Genomic DNA, 16,878 nt, shown 5'->3' on the forward strand with positions numbered 1-16,878 from the left:
TTTGTCTCTGGTGTTCCTCTGGGGACACCTGTGTGAGAAACTGTATGCTCCAGAACCAGCTCTCGTGTCCTTTGGCCAATGCCGGAGTGTGAAATAGTCCAACGTGGGAAACAAAAGATGATCCCAATCGGGAATCGTGACCTTGTGTTTTTTTTTTTTGATGATGGTCATGTTCTGTTTTGAAATAACCTCTGTGTATTTCATTTATTTTCTTTTACCTGGTAATCTCTGAGCAGGCTTCAGATTTTGACAGTTGATGAAAGATACAACAAGCATTAATGTGTGGGTGAAAAGCTTGGTGAAATTCTGAGTGAAGTTTTAGTTAAAGTTGGTTGAACTTGGGATTGACTGGGAGGCCAAAGATTTAAAAAGCAGAAGATTCTCTCAAGACACAAGTTGTGTGATAATAGTGTGTTTTGTGTGTGTGAATGAGGATTTGTAAATGTTGAATTCTAGGCTTCAACAATCATTGTCAGTGCAGATCAAGCTGCAAGTATTTATGTTTTAAAACTTAAAATATAAAGCTAGTTACGTCTTTCTAACAACTAGTTTCAATGTTTATGAGCATATTTTACCTACATTACCTTTTCAGGATGTTGAGAAAGATGCATCACAAGCACAGGCTGGAGGCTGGGGGCTAGATGGTTTTGAGGAAGAGGTCTTGGTGGACTCTTTCATAGAGCAAAGGGAAGCAATGCCTTCTGGGAATTGAGCTAAGTTTTAATCTAGTCTTTAAGATTAGAAGTCAAAAACAAAAATATTAAGGAAAGGAAAACCTAATTGATCTTTGAAGTATTGTTATGTGGGATTGAGTGGGACTTTTGAGGCCTTTCTTCCAGAAAACAAGGACTTGGTTGTCAGGCCTATATTAGGCCTAAACCTTGGTGCCATGTAGTTGTACTTAAATCATTTCAATGGAAAGTGTCTTAGTGATTGGAACTTCTAGTGCAGTTTGGAGTTCTTCCATTTGAAAAATGTGATATTTGCATGGGATTTTTTGAATCTTGTTTTCTAGTCCCTCCCCATCACCACCCTCATAGTCTGAAGGTAGATTTTTCTCTTGATAAAGGAACAAAAAAAGTGAACATCTTGTTTGTAAATAAGTATCTAGTAACTAGTGGTAAACTTGAAATGGAAGAATTCTTTAAAGCCTAGTTCTAGGTAGCCTTAAGAAAATGTATCTTAATTATTTTTGAACCTGTATTCACCTTGTTTTTTTCAAATATCTTAAGTTATATTTTCTTTTTCAGAGCTGCTTCTTATTTGGGGCTACTTTTTTTTTTTAATTGAGGCGTAATTCATAAAAGGGTATATTGTTTTGATGAGACTTTTTACAACTGTAGCTGGATGTCTTTCTTTAGTCTTCCAAGAAGGGCCATTTTACTTTTTTAGAGTTACTTTTTAAAGTCATGAGGTCAGCAACTTAGACTACTATGCATGTAAGTGCTAATGCAAATTAAAACCCAAGTTGACCTCCAGCAGCAGTTCATTCTATATTGACAGTGAGAGAACACTTTGCCTGTTAGGATACTGTTACTCATGGACTGAAATGCTGAAGAAACCCCTCCTCCTATTTTGTTTTTTGCAAAAATCAAGGTATATTCTAGGGTTTCCTGGTTGACCTCAACAGATAAACTGAGATGATAGTCTTAGTTCAGAAATGATCTGAATGTAGATTTACAGTCTAAGTGTACAGCTGGCTAAGTGAGATCGCTTTCACAGTTCTGCATGTATCCCATCGGCTCCCCATCAGTCACTGAACTCTTAAAACTGGTATTGTAACATTATCACAATGTTTTGCACCAATTTTATAAACTTTACAGTGCAATATGTGTTCCTTTTCTGAGGCAAACCAAAGATATATTTCTCAAGGTTCTGCTGCTAACAGCAGTGTTGATGGAGGATTTTTTATACATTTGTAATAGATAGAAATAAACCAGAAAAAAAGAAGGAAAAAAAAAAGTGGTGGAGGAAAAGGTGAACACTGCAAGAATACTCAAAAGGGCTGAGAGTTGCAAATGCCAAGAATGGCTTTGCATAGTAAATGGAATAGAACAGCTCTGAACTATAGCTTACTTTTCCTGGTTTGGTCTGACAGAATGATTGAATGCTTTTGTACAAAAATCAGAGCCTTAAAAACAAAGATTTGGTGAGATTGTAAAATGGTGTGCCACTTTGGCAAAACAGTTTGGTGGTTGGTCAAAATGCAGAACATTGTTACTCTAATACTCAACAATTCTACCCTTAGGAATAAATTCTCAAACTACTGAAAATGTGCACCTATGAAACATGTACATGAAAGTTTACAGCAGTGTGTCGCTAATAGTAAAAAAGTTAAAACAACTCAAATAGCTATCAAATACTGGAGAGAATTAAAATGTGGCTTATCCATACAATAGAATATTATTAAGACATAAAAATGAATGAGAAACTGACAGATTAAATGACTTTGGTGAACCTTCATAATTTTATTTGTAGATCTTTCCATTTCTAATTTATAAATACATTTGGGGTTATAAATTGTAAATGTACTGCCTCCTGTCAACATTGTATACTTCTATTTGATGATTTCTGTGTCTAACATTATATGGAAATGTTTCCAAGTATTTTTTGTATTAACTATGAATGAATAGAACAAAATAAATTGCCTGTGATGGAAAAAAAAAAAACCTCAAGTTAAACAAAAAGTATATATTATTCTAATCTAACTGAAATATTTTTATTATGCAAATATTGACTAAATATCCTTGTTATATAAGTAACCTTTGTGTGTATGTGTGTGTACTACACATACACCAGTGCACGTGAGGCCAGGGAATACCTTGGGTGGTATTCCTTGGGTGTCATCTACATTTTTGGGGGACAAAATTTTTTCACTGGCCTGTCTCTTGCCAATTAGGTTAGCTTGGCTGACCAGTGAGCCCTAGGGATCTGGCTGTCTTTGCCTTCTCAGTATTAGAATTACAACTCTGTCCCTAGGCCATTGTAACTGATGTTAGGTGCATGCAAGCACTTTACTGAGTTATCTTCCCCAGCCTTCTAAGTAATTCCTTTTAATTCTTATTTTTGAAATGACCTGAACAGACTGAAAAAAAAGGAACATGCCAAGCAGAATGTATCAAAATAAATATTTATTAACATTTATTACACCTGTAATAGCAAATGTGCAAATATGGACTTAAAACCATAACACCAAAGTAAGTATAAAAAGTATAAACAAAGTCAGTAGTGCCACCATTAGAATAAAATTAAGTTTGTGGGAACACATTCAAACAATCATGTTAAATGTCTTTTGGATACTATATTCTTTTTCAAAAAACTATTAAGAGGCAAAATATCCAGGAAACTATTTGCCTCTTAACTTAAAAGTAGCGATATATGAATACATTGCCATCTTTTTGTCCAGCTAGCAGGTGAGAATCTGTACCTGACCATTTAACCAAAGACCAGCTCTGATCAGAGGCAGGTGGGAGGACAGCAGTGCAGTGACCCAGAAGCAAGTCCCAAACGGCGATTGTCCCGGAAGTCAGGACTGCTGCTGCAACGTGATCTTTCACATCCCCTTCCAGGAACCTGAGACAAAGAAAAGGAGACAATGCAGATCTCACCTCAAAGGCTTCAAAAAGGGCCCAGCCCAGAGATGGCTCTGCAGAAAAGAGAAAAGAGCACCTTTCACTGAACACCCATGTTTAGTCCCTGGAACCCACATGATACAGAGAAAGAAAAGTGACTACTGAAAGTTGATCTCTGAGCCAGGCGGTGGTGGCGCACGCCTTTAATCCCAGCACTCGGGAGGCAGAGCCAGGCAGATCTCTGTGAGTTCGAGGCCAACCTGGGGTACCGAGTGAGTCCCAGGAAAGGCGCAAAGCTACACAGAGAAACCCTGTCTCGAATAAACCAAAATAAAATAAAAAACAAAACAAAACCCCCCAAATCCCAAACTTAGGGAAGTAGAGAGATGGCTTGTTATACCCAGTCCATTATGCACCACGGGGAAGCAGAGAGACACTTATGGGTTCCAAAGTCTTTAATAAATCACCACATAAGTGGGGTTGCTGACCAATCAGGGCTGCAAAGACAAGGACTTGGAAGCCTTGTTTTTCCTGGCTGCCCCAAGAAGGGGCAGAAGCTGGTTTATAAGCACAAAACCATAAATACACCACTTACAGTTACATTTTTCACCAATCAGGATTCAGGGATTAGGGGCTTTCCCTATGTGTCCCATCACTGTCAACTGGCACAGAATGTTCAACCAATTAAATTCATTTGTTTTCTCTCTTGTTAGGAACAGCCATAGTATCCCAGAGAACTAAGGCGCATAACAGACTGTTTCTATTGTTTAAGGAGAAGGTTGATCAGCCATTGGAAAGTTCTCAGCTCCCCTAGGGGCCTGGGAACTTGAATTGTGTTTCACCCTACAGGTAAAATGGAGTCTGAAGTCAAAATGGCAGTACTTAGGTCAAGGTGCTTTTGCCTGTTCCCTTCAGACTCAAGGGTTAAAAATATTAACTGCTTTTCCCAGAGATTCTGGGTTTGACTTCCAGCACCCACGTGGTACCTCACAACCATCTTTAAGTCCAGTTCTAGGGTATCCATGATCTTCTGTCCTAAATGGACACTTAACAATGTCAAAGCCCTATACAGTTAGAAAACTCTTGTGCCATTTATATCAGTCAATAAACAAATACTTATCTATAGATAAATAAATGGCTAAACAGTAAAGTCTAGGTCAGACTTCATATTGAAAAGTTCGTTTAAAAGATCTTTAGTTTAGGTCTTTTTAAAAAATATATTTATTTTTAATTTTGTGTATGTACCTGTGTGTACATATGTACATGTGACTGCTGATGTCCACAAAGGCCTGAAATATCTTTTGGAACTGTCCTTACAAAGTTGCCTGACATCATGCTAGAAACCAACTTGGGTCCTCAGCAATGGTAGTACACATTTATAACTATCAATCCATCTCTCCACACCTAGTTTACATCATTTAGAAAGAGTATAAATTGCAAAAGTTGATTGATTGATTGATTGGTCTTTTCTGGTCAGGATCTTGTTATATAACTAAGACTGGCCTTAAGCCTAAATCCTTCTGCCTATGTATTAGAGGTAAGAAATAACTCTGTGGTGCCAGGCTGTCAATCCCAGGCCCTTGTGCCTGCTAGGCAAATGAGCGACCAGTTAGGTAAAGGCCAGCCTTCTGAGTCTTGTTTTTATTTGTGGCAACAGATATTGACTCAAATGCCTCATGTGTGCAAAGCAGAGTTATATCTTAGCCTTGTCTTATGAGTTTTTAAAAAATAATTTATTTATGTATTTTATGTATATGAGTGCTCTACTTGAATGTACACCATGTGATTGCTGGGAACTGAACTCTGGACCTCTGGAAGAGCAGCCAGTGCTCTTAACCACTGAGTGAACTCTCTAGCTCCACCTTAGGAGTTTTTATAGAGAACATTCTTTTTTGTTGTTGTTGTTTCAAGACATCGTTTCTTTGTGTAGTCCTAGCTGTCCTAGAACTCATTCTATAAACCAGGCTGGCTTTGAACTCAGAGATCAGTGTGCCTCTGCCTCCCAGTGCTAGGATTAAATTAAATTAAATACCGCCCAGCTTAAAATATTTTCTTAAAATTTTGTGATTGTTTTAATGAACTGTGTGTGTGAGGTCTGTGTACAAGAGTGCAGGTGATTGAGGAGGTTAGAGGTGCTGGATTCCCTAGACCTGGAGCCACAGGCAGTTGTGAGCCACCTGATGTTGGTGCTGGAAACTGAACTCTGAAAGAGCAATTACTGAGCCATCTCTACAGCTCCCTTAAGTCCAGGCTGGCCTTGAACTCAGAGATCAGCCTGTCTCTGCTTCCTGAGTGCCGGGATCAAAGGGGTGTGCCACCACTGCCCAGCTGTTATATGTTTTAAAAACAAAGAAAGAAACAAATCTAAGGCTGAGGACGTGGCTCAGTAGTTTAATTCTTGTCTAGCAAACATAAAATTCAGGCTTAGACTGGCAGTGGTGACGCAGGCCTTTAATCCCAGCACTCAGGAGGCAAAACTAGCCTAGTCTATGAGTTCCAGGACAGCCAGGAATATACAGAGAAATCCTGTCTTGAAAAACTAAAAAGGGCTGGCTGGAGAGATGGCTCAGCGGTTAAAAGCACTGGCTGCTCTTCCAGAGGTCCTGGGTTCAATTCCCAGCAACCACATGGTGGCTCACAACCATCTGTAATGAGATCTGGCACGTAGGCAGAACACTGTATACATAATACACAATAAATAAATCTTTAAAGCAAAAAAAAAAAAAAAAAAGCAAACTTTGATCTCTAGCATTGCCCAAAGGAAAAAGAACAGAAAAAGAGGGGCCGGAGAGATGGTGAAGAGGCCTAACTTAACATCAGTGCAGCCATGACAGGCTGCAGACTGACAATACTGGGACTAGGTCTCACCATTAAAAACTAAGAAACAAACTGTACCCTGTGGGGGACTAATTAGGATTGAGATGAACAAGTACTAATGCTCCAAGACATAAAGGAGAGCTTACATAACTGTGGGAGGTCAGCTCCCACCCTTTAAAGGGTACCCATGAGTAAGAGAGAGGGATAAGAAACTTTTAGATAGAAAGATAATGAAAAGGAGAAAGACAGAAACACAGAATAGCTTTGGGAGGACCTGGATCAAAACCCAATGGCCCTTTCTGTCTCTTCAAAAGGGCTTTTTATAACAATGCCAAAGGGCAGGGCAAAAGACCTCCCCCTTGCTAGATCAAAGCACACTGCATAACCAAGTTTAGACCCTTCCAAACACCTAGTAACCACACCCGTGGTCAGATCATCCCTTTACGCAGCCCTGCTGGGTAAAGCAAGCTCAGATTCTTGGACCCTGAGTAAGTTCTCACTACGAAACCTCTATGGTTCTCTATACATAACTAGTATATAGGTTGCCAATTTCCTTGAAGCAATGCCAGTACCAATCCCTGTTTGACAAGACTTCTGTTTACCTCACTCCTGCCCAATCAGGAGTTCAACCCCCATCTGAATCTGGAATTCCCTTACCCCCCATACATTACTTCTTAAAAATCCTGCCTCAACTGAGCTCAAGACTCTCCTTGATCCAACTGCTGTGTGTGAACTGATGGGAAGCCCAAGCTTGAGCTTGCAATAAAGGCTCTTTGCTTTTGCATACGAACTTAGACTCCTGGTGATCTCTGGGGGGCTTAGGAGGGCATAACAATTCAGCAGTTAAAAGTACAGATGCTTTTCCAGAGTGCCCAGGTTTGATTCCCAGAACCCACATGGCAGCTCACACATGTAACTCCAGTTCTAGGAGATCTCTTCTGCCTTTCATGAGCATCAGGCATGCAAGTAGCATACAGGCATACATGCAGTAGAAAAACCCATACACATGAATAAAATACAAAAAGGAAAAACCTGTTTAATCCTATACTGATGGAGATCAGAAAATAAGACAAGTCTAGAATTTGACTCAATCCAGTAAACATCCTCTTCACCCCCAATACCCTCAGCAACAAGGATTTTAAAAAAATTTATTATTATTTGTAGTTTTTTTGAGACAAGGTCTCTCTTTGTAGTCTTGGCTGTCCTGGAACTTGCTATATAGCCACAGCTGGCCTTGAACTCACAGAGATTCTCCTGTTTCTGACTCCCAGTGGGATTACAGGCATGTGCCACTGTATTAATTATTTTGTATATTTGTATTACTGTATTTATGTACTGTATCAGAAATTGTATTTATTACTGTGTGTGTATGATATGTGTCTATGAATACAGTTGTATACATACACGGCACAAAGGCCATGTGGAGATCAGAGGACAAGTTTTAGGAGTTGGTTATTTCCTTCCACCATGGATTCCTGGGATCAAACTCAGATAACCAGGCCTGTAGCCGCTGAGCCATCTCCCAAGATCAGTGGTAGAGAGCTTGAATCCAGGGCATCAGGCACACTAGGCAATTCAGAGCACACACACCAAGCAACATCTCTAGCCCAAAGCCTTTAGCATCTCATGTGTTCTACTCATTCTAGTAACACAAAAGTACCCAGCTTTCTATCTGCAGAGTGTCTCCCGAAATACCTCCCCTTGAACAGCAGTCACACACTTCCTTACCTTCCAGCTTGCCCTGGAGGAAGACAGCACAGCAGAATACCCACACTCTGAGCTGTCTTAGGGTTAATCACCAGAAGCTGAAACACAGGGCTTCCGAAGACCTGGCTCTCTTTGGCACAAGGATGACTCAGAACAACAAATAGGAGCCCCTGATGTAGGAGAGAAATAACCAATCAGACCATCAAGAGTAGGTTGGCTGTGGTGATAAAACCAAAACAAAAGCTGTGATCAACAGCCTCTTTGATATGCAGGACATAACCCTGGCTTCCTCTGTTCATACAGCAGCTGCTGAGAGGATCTCCACACCAGACTTCGGGATCCTCAGCCAGTCCTGCCATCCTGAATCCAGCTGACTCTTCAGTTTCCTATACTTTAGTGCCACCCATTCAGGAAAAGGCTGGCACAGGGAAGGAGGTCACAGAGAAACAGGAGCCCTCAAATTAGAAGTAACCCATTAAGACTTTCTCCTTCTTTAAAGGACATCAACTAGGAGTAATTAGTATATAACAAATATACCAATTACTTAAATGAAGAACAGGTAAATTCTAGAAACAAACTCAACTTTCTTTCTTTCTTTTTTTTAAAAAGTTTTCAGAGCTTTATTAGGAGGGAAAGGAGGAGAAAGAGGAGAGCCAGGTCTGGAGAGAGAGAAAGATTGGGGTGGGGGTGGGGGTGGAGGGAGAGCAGAGCAGAGAGAGCAGCCAAATTCAACTTTCTTAACAGATTATAAAAGCTAGGTTCAAAATTTTGTGACAGCCTGATCTGCATGTTGAGTTCTAGACCAATCAGGGCTATATCATGATCCCCGCCCCCTTTTCCTTTTTAAGTAGTTAGGCATTCTAAAAATACAAACAAAATTCATAATTTAGAATGTGAGTCTTTAAATCACACAGGTAGAAAATGAGATAAGCAATCACATACCATTACACTTTTAATAAGCAATCACATAACACTTATTTTCATTCATAAACTTCAAAAAGAATGAATAGGATAGGAATGTAGCTCAGTCAACCGAGTACCTATCATGTGCCAGCAATCCCAGCACTGGAGAGGTAGAAGCAGAGGGAATCATAAATTCAAGGTCATTTTACTCAATATATGGGGAGTTTCAGGCCAGCCTAGGCTACACAAGACCCTGTCTCAAAACAACGCAAAGCAAAGCACACTGCCATCCAATTGGATGACTGCTACTGTTACTACTCTTACTAGTGAGACCAATAGATATCACAAATAAACACCAAGTAGCCCTGGATCACTACTCACCATCTCAGAATAGGCTCTGTGACAGACCGAAGCTTGGTAAGAGTCATCAATATGCACCTTTTTCAGGAGCTGGCCAGTTTTTAAATTCCTTAGACATCAAAATAAATGAGGTGATTACACATTCTTTCAGTAAATGATTTTCACATACTACACTTTTTCCCCACTGTTTGAAGGTAAGGTACCACTATGTAGTCTAGGCTAGCCTCAAACTTGTGCTCTGCCAACCTCAGTCTCTCAATGCTGGTATAGTGGCTGCACCACCATGCCTGGCTCACACATATGTTCTTTATTTGTTACAAACTATTTTGGGAGGTAGCAAAAGGAAATCAGTAAGGGACAGAGCACTGTATTTTTGTTTAGCCAGACTTTATACACTACTTTTTGTTTTTTAAGATAAGTCTCAATAAGTAGCCCTGGTCAGTCTAGGACTTTCCTTGTAACCAAACTGGCCCTGAATTCAGAGATCCACCTGCCTCTACCTTCTGAGTGCTGGGATTAAGGATATTCACAACCACGCCCAGCACTTACATACCCCTATTAAAAGTGTAATGACAGGTTAACTTTGTCAAATATTGAACCTGACAGTTTAGCCTTGGGTGAACTCAGCTGCTACTACTACTGTGGATAATCTATCTACAATCTATTCAACATTTTCCACTATCTCCCTGTGCTTGGAATTAAGATAGCTACAAGTTACACCACTCACCATTATGACTTATCCACCCTCTTGTGGTGGTGCACACTCTTAATCCCAGCACTTGGGAGGCAGAGGCAAGCAGATCTTTGTGAGTTTGAGGCCAGTTTGGTCTACAAAGCGAGTTCCAGGAATGCCAATGCTACACAGAGACTACTGTCTCAAAGAAACCACATAAAATAAAGAAAAGAAATAAAAAATGATTTGGCCCTCTTAAATCGTTTTATATACACGATGTATTTTCCTGCTTGTCTATTTAAGACACCTGCATGCAGTGCCAGCAGAGGCCAGAAGAGGGCATTGGATCCCTTCAAACTGTAGTTAGAGGCAGCTATGAGCTTCCCCACAGGTGGTGCTCGGTAAGGGCCATTTGTCCAGTTTGTGCTCATTCTTGTTATGCTGATGTTTCCCACTGAGAATAATCACATTATCAAATTACACCTTTAAAAGATTTATAGCTATGTCTGTATTTTATTTATTCATATTGGAGCTAGTCCAAAATAATGGCACGGGCAAGTAGACTCGGGTAAGATAAAACATGGGAAAAAGAAATGGTAAACATAAGGAAGGAAACAAAGCATTTGATGGAACCACTCCTCATCTGTGCAGAGGATCCGTGATGTTGGTAACTGCGCCATCATATCACTATATTGATGAAAAGCTTTCTCTTGGCTTCTCGTTAGCCACAAGATTATTTCTGTGACATTTCTAACCTTACAGATCAAGGGCTGCAATACAACAGTGTGTTCTCCTGAACACATTGTGTCCCCTGGCTCTTTACCTTTTCTCAGGTTATCCCTTCCAATGTCTTCCCCATTGCTGGGCAACTCCACCCATTCCTCTAGTCTGCAGGAACTCCATTTAAACTCTTCTCCCTATCTACACTAGTTCATAGCCACCCTTCCCTTTTCACTTCCTATAGAACTGTCCACATCTCATTTTATATGCTACAATAGAATACAACATGTTATTTCAACTAATGAACTTTCTTTGGGCAGGAACTGCTTATAAAAACACTAAGATTGCTCCTATCCAAGATACCAGAATGGGTTTATAAGCTACAGAAGTTAGTGTAGCTCTGTACTTACTAAGTGCTTTCCCACCCAGTCCCAATGTATTTTGTCTAAACCCATATCATTTCAAACTTCTCTGAACTATAAAGGAACTTACTGGAGTGATATACTTCCAACTGTAAAATCTTATTTACCTATTAGGTTTTAGGAGTCTTGGAACAGGATTCATATCTGCCCAATCACTGCACTTTCAAAGAGAATTGTCCACAGCTGTCTCTTTAATGTTTGAAAGATAGTACTCAGCAAATACAGCTTAATGAAGATGAAGTATCTAGACCTTAAGCAATAGTTAGAAAAAAATCCAGCCATCTGAGGGCCACAGAGAAGACTCAGGTAGGCAAGCCTGATGATCTGAGTTCAATGCCCAGAAGTCCCCCAAAAGCCAGCTACAGTGGCAAGCATCTGCAGTCCATCACAAGAGATAAGAGGGAAATACAGGAGATCACCAAGAAATGCACAAGCCAGGTAGGCTGAAATATAAGCACAGCAACAGAAACAGAGACCCTGCCTCAAGAACAAGTCCTGAAAAGTTGTCTGTCCTCTGACCAATCATCACACACAAACTACTCAAACACTAAGTATAATATGAATCACTTCAGAAATAGGACAAGTCAGAAATGAAATAGGAAAGGCAAACTAATACAATAAAGAAACATTAGATGAATGTGGAGGCACACATGTGTAATCATGGAATTTGGGAGACTGAGACAGGAGGATCACACATTTGAGACTAGCATGGATTACATAGAGAGTTCTAGGTCACCCTGGGCCAAACAGCTAGCCAGTCTTGAAAGTAAACAAGCAAACAAATGAATAAATGTCAATAATAGCTTCTTGTTGATGGCACAACCAATATGTTTTGATTCTTAAGGAGCTAAGATAGGCGTTAAGTGTACAGCCAGGTGACAGGCATATATATATTATTCTAGCACTTGGGAGTCTGAGGTAGGAGGAGTGTGAATTAGGGGCCAGCCTGGGCTGCAGTGAGACCCTGTCTCAAAAAACAAAGAACAGCCAAACACCTCTCTACTAGCTACTAACAGAGGGAAAAAAACAGAAGACATGCTAGGAAATATTAAGTATTTCCTCTATTTCCTATTGTCAGACTGTCTCAGATACAGTGTTACAAAACTCTGGATTCTGTTAGGTTCCTCTGAAGAATAGCAATGTTATTTATTTGTTCTAGTAAATAGTTAACTTGGCTGAATTTGAACTCCAAATGCTGAAATTCTAGTTCAATTCTTTAAGCTTTAATAGAGCTGCTTACAGTTTAGCTTGTAAAAAGTAGAGCCAGGAGTGGTAATGAACACTTGTAATCCCACTGCTCAGGTGCGTAGCCTGGCTACATGGTGAGACCCTGTTTCAAAACCAAAAGTAAGTATGCCAGATAATGAGGTAATATTATACTCAGAACTGAAGGTTCCTTCTTCGTGTGTGTGCGCACAAAGAACAGAGGAAGAACTTGGGTTTCTTTCTCTACCTTGTAATTTTCTTTATTCTGTGTGTATATGCATGTGTGTATGTATGTGATGTACACATGTGGACAGTATACACATGCCACTCTGCACATGTGAGGGTTAGAGAACAATTGTTAGCAGTCAGTTCTTAACTTTCACTTATATGTAGACTACAGGGGTCAAACTCAGGTTTTAGGTTTGTTTGGAAAGAATTCAACATGCTAAGTCATTTTACCATCTCCTTCATCCTACCTTTTTAAATTTGTTTGAGGCAGGGTCTCATTATATTGCCCTAACTAATACGGAACTCTCTATGCAGATGGGGCTGGCCTCAAACGCAGAGAACCGCCTGCCTCTGCCTCCCAAGTACTGGGATTAAAGACGTGTGCCACAACCGCACCCAGTTTATGTCTCAGCTTTTCAAATGTGAGTTCTGGGGATCAAATTCAGGGTATCCTGCTTGTGAGGGAAGCACTTTACCAAGTGAGTGAAGACCCCACACCTAGCATTCTTTCTTTGTCAATTTTCTTAGACATTTCTTCCTACTTGCTAGTTCCTGGTTACCTTGAACTCTATCTTTTGGTCAACACCTTATCACAAAGCTACACACAGCCTGCAGCTCTATGTTTTCACCAAAAAGTTTCTTTTATTTAATTTTACTGACTTACTGAGTATCTATTTTGCAGTAGTGAGCATTGAACCCAAGGCCTTGCACATATTGGGCAAATGACACTTTAAAAAAAAAATCTGTTTTTGATTTTCTGCATATGGATGTTTTGGCTACATGTGTACATCATGTAGGTGTCTGTGCTCATGGAGGCCAGATGAGGACATCAGATTCCCTGGAACTGGAGTTACAGACAGTTGTGAGCCACCTTGGGCAAGTGGGAATCGACCTAGATCCTCTAGAATAGCAGATGGAGAACTTAATTGCTGAGCCATCTTTCCAGCCCACAACCCTGTATCTTAAAAATAGTTTACTTAAGAGTGTTCTTTTTCACGTATCTGGGTTCATTTTCTTTTTCTTTCTCTCTCTCTTTTTTTTTTTTTTTTGGAGACAGGGTTTCTCTGTGTAGCTTTGCGCCTTTCCTGGAACTCACTTGGTAGCCCAGGCTGGCCTCGAACTCACAGAGATTCGCCTGGCTCTGCCTCCCGAGTGCTGGGATTAAAGGCGTGCACCACCACCGCCCGGCTCTGGGTTCATTTTCTTGGCAAGACGAGAACAAAGCTTCTAGGAGTAGAAAAGGGAAAGCTACAGTCCTGGCTGCAGTCTCTCTCTTTCTCTGAGGCAGGATCCTTCCACATATCCAGCTGTGATCAAATCAGCCTTCTCCCCTGTCTCCTGTGTTCTGGGATTGCAGGTGTGTAGCACCATATCCCACCCACTATACCAGCATATCTAACCTTCACAACTCTATACAGACAGAAGCATATCTGCATATACAGATGAGGACACAGAGCGGAAAGCTTACCAGATCACAATGTTGTTCACAGTGGTGGTACCAAGCAGAGCATCCTGCATCCCTTGGACTTCAGCAAAAGCTAGTATGGTCTCATCAGGGGGCATCAAAAGCTGTTCATCTTTGCTACTGTATTTAAAACAGTACTGAAAATCACTTTTTGAGCCAAAACAGTTTCTAACTAGTCCTTCTATACATTACTGGACTATGTACATTAAACATTAAATAAACAGCAGAAAAAAGTTGTAACCAGAAGACACGTGTTCTAAATTTTCTACAATGGACACATTTTCTCATCTCATCTTCCTGGACACATTATAATCACCTAAAATTCACTCTAGCCAATGTTAAACTCATAAACATTCTGTTTAAATCCATTCTTTTCCATTCCTACCTCAATGACTATAGTACCAATCTGTGCAGGTGACAAACCTGAAAACGGACATTGTGTCCCTCCTCTTGAGCCACTCAATCAGTAGGTTTAATGACTCATATGCTCATTTCTCACAAATCTGTCTTCTTTCCTTGCCCACCAACACTTCCCTGGTGATTGTTTGATTTGAGCCAGGGTCACCTGTCCAGATGACTAGACAGTACTCACTATATAGCCCAGGCTGACCTAAACTCATATCAATTCTCCCAACTGTTGGAATTACAGGTGTGTATCATCACAGGGAGTTCACTTTCTTGATTTAAGGAATCATTTGTCTCTTGCCTAGATTACCACGTCGGTTCAGGGGTAACTACGACAAATAATATGCCTGCCCTCAGTTATTAGGAATGACAAAAAACTATTACATACAACAGACTGAGGGTGTAGCTCAGCAGTAGAGAATATGCTTAATATTATCCAGGGTTCAGTCCCCAAGGACGAAAGTAAAATAAAGGGAAAAAGTGCACGATATGATGTGATAGGATATGATAAGAGAAAACCTTTTTTGTTCAGGTTTCCATGTGCTGAACTTGAAGTACCTAAGAGATGGCTACTAAACAAGCATGCAGGTCTAGAGCATGAGCAACTTAGAGCTTGCACCTAGATGGTCAGTGTGCAATGGATATGAAGGACTATGTGGAACAAGATACTTCTAATACTTAAGGGACACAAACAAATCTCAAAGAAAGCCAAAAAGAGAGCAAACTACATTTGTTGAGCTTCTCCACGCCACTGGCTTCCCTAGCTTTCACCTTGTTAGCCTGCTTGTTGGTTGCAATGTGGCATTAAAACCATGTTTGCTACTTGTGGTAGTTTGAATGTAATTGGCCTCCATAGGCTCATAGGGAGTGGCACTATTAGGTGTGGCTTTGTTGGAGTGGATATAGCCTTATTGGAGGAAGTGTGTCACTGGGGGAGCAGGCTTTGAGGATTCCTATGCTCAGGATACCGGTAACCCAGTGTTGACTTCCTGTTGCTAGCAAGATCTAGGACTCTCTGCCTGCAGGCCACCATGCTCCCTGTCATGATAACATACTGAACTTCTGAAACTATAAGCCAGCCACCCTAATTAAATGTTTTCCTTATAAGAGTTGCTGTGGAGCCGGGCGTCGGTGGCGCACGCCTTTAATCCCAGCACTTGGGAGGCAGAGCCAGGCGGATCTCTGTGAGTTCGAGGCCAGCCTGGGCTACCAAGTGAGCTCCAGGAAAGGCGCAAAGCTACACAGAGAAACCCTGTCTCGAAAAACCAAAAAAAAAAAAAAAAAAAAGAGTTGCTGTGGCTATGGTGTCTCTTCACAGCAACAGAAACCCTAACTAAGACACTATTGCACCTATAACCATAGAAATCCGGATCCTAGTCATCCACTTTCCCTGAAGTCTGGGATATAATGCCTTTTTACAGAACAGTGAAGACCAATCATTGCTTTTCTTACCCTCCATCTTCAGCAAATGTCATGATTTGTACTTGTTGATTGCAAAAGGTTCCAATGCTACTAACTAGTCTTCTCTTTGTCAGGCCAAGCACAGCTTTTATATTTCCAGATTTCAGTAGTACTTGCTTTTCACTTTCATCACCAGAGGAACACAGCAATGCCCTAAACCAATACAAACACAAATGGAGGAGAAGCCAGGAATAAGCAGTGAGCAATAAGGGACTGAGTACAAATTTTAAATAGCAACTTCAGTCAAAGATGTCAGTTTACACGTGGTTTATTTTATTTGTGTGTTAGCCAAAGATGTGTGTGTGTGTGTGTGTGTGTGTCTGTCTGTCTGTGTGTATACAGACATGTGGATATGGGTCCTGGTACCTGAAGGTCAGAAGAGGGCTTAGAATCTCTCAGAGCTGGAACTACAGGTGTCTGAAGGGCAGCTAGCTTGTTATATGGGTGTTGTATTCTGAACTGCTAAGTGATCTCTCCAGCTGCTATAATTTTTTAAGACAGGCTTTGAACTTGCTATGTAGATCTGGCTAGTCTCAGACTCAAAAGAAATTTGCCTGCCTGTCTCCTAAGCGCTAAGATTAAAAACAAAAAACAAAACACCTCTCCTTTTAGAAATAAATTCAGATTCCCTTTTTAAAATTTTTGAAACAGTGATTAATGTAATCCAGGCTGGCTTAAAATTTACAATCCTCCTTCAGCTTCCCAAGCATTAGGAATGTAGTGTGCCACCAAGCCAGGATCTCTCTAAAAGTTTTTTTTAATTTTTATTTTATATGTGTTAGTGTTTTGCTTGACTGCATGTCTGTGTGAGGGTGTTGGATCCCCTGGAACTGGAACCACAGACAGCTATGAGCTGCCATAGGGGAACTAGGAACTGAACCTGGATCCTCTGCAAGAGCAGCCACAGCTGAGCCATCTCTCCAGCCCCACCTGGATCTC

General features: G+C 40.6%; 1 protein-coding gene across 4 annotated transcripts in view; it reads right to left on the reverse strand.

Moving 5' to 3' along the window:
• Nucleotides 1–3,114: 3,114 nt before the first annotated feature.
• Nucleotides 3,115–16,878, reverse strand: part of Palb2 (partner and localizer of BRCA2) — a 30,533-nt gene continuing 16,769 nt past the window's right edge. For all 4 annotated transcript variants that reach the window (XM_076551669.1, XM_076551661.1, XM_006980344.4 and 1 more), the window contains 5 exons: nucleotides 15,931–16,092; nucleotides 14,077–14,193; nucleotides 9,381–9,468; nucleotides 8,118–8,266; nucleotides 3,115–3,573 (listed from right to left, as the gene is read on the reverse strand). In XM_076551669.1, coding sequence (XP_076407784.1) covers nucleotides 3,363–3,573; nucleotides 8,118–8,266; nucleotides 9,381–9,468; nucleotides 14,077–14,193; nucleotides 15,931–16,092 — 727 coding nt within the window. In that variant the 3' untranslated portion in view covers nucleotides 3,115–3,362. The remainder of the gene's footprint in view (nucleotides 3,574–8,117; nucleotides 8,267–9,380; nucleotides 9,469–14,076; nucleotides 14,194–15,930; nucleotides 16,093–16,878) is intronic.

This window comes from Peromyscus maniculatus, chromosome 1, assembly GCF_049852395.1.
Source record: "Peromyscus maniculatus bairdii isolate BWxNUB_F1_BW_parent chromosome 1, HU_Pman_BW_mat_3.1, whole genome shotgun sequence".
Lineage (NCBI taxonomy): Eukaryota > Metazoa > Chordata > Mammalia > Rodentia > Cricetidae > Peromyscus > Peromyscus maniculatus.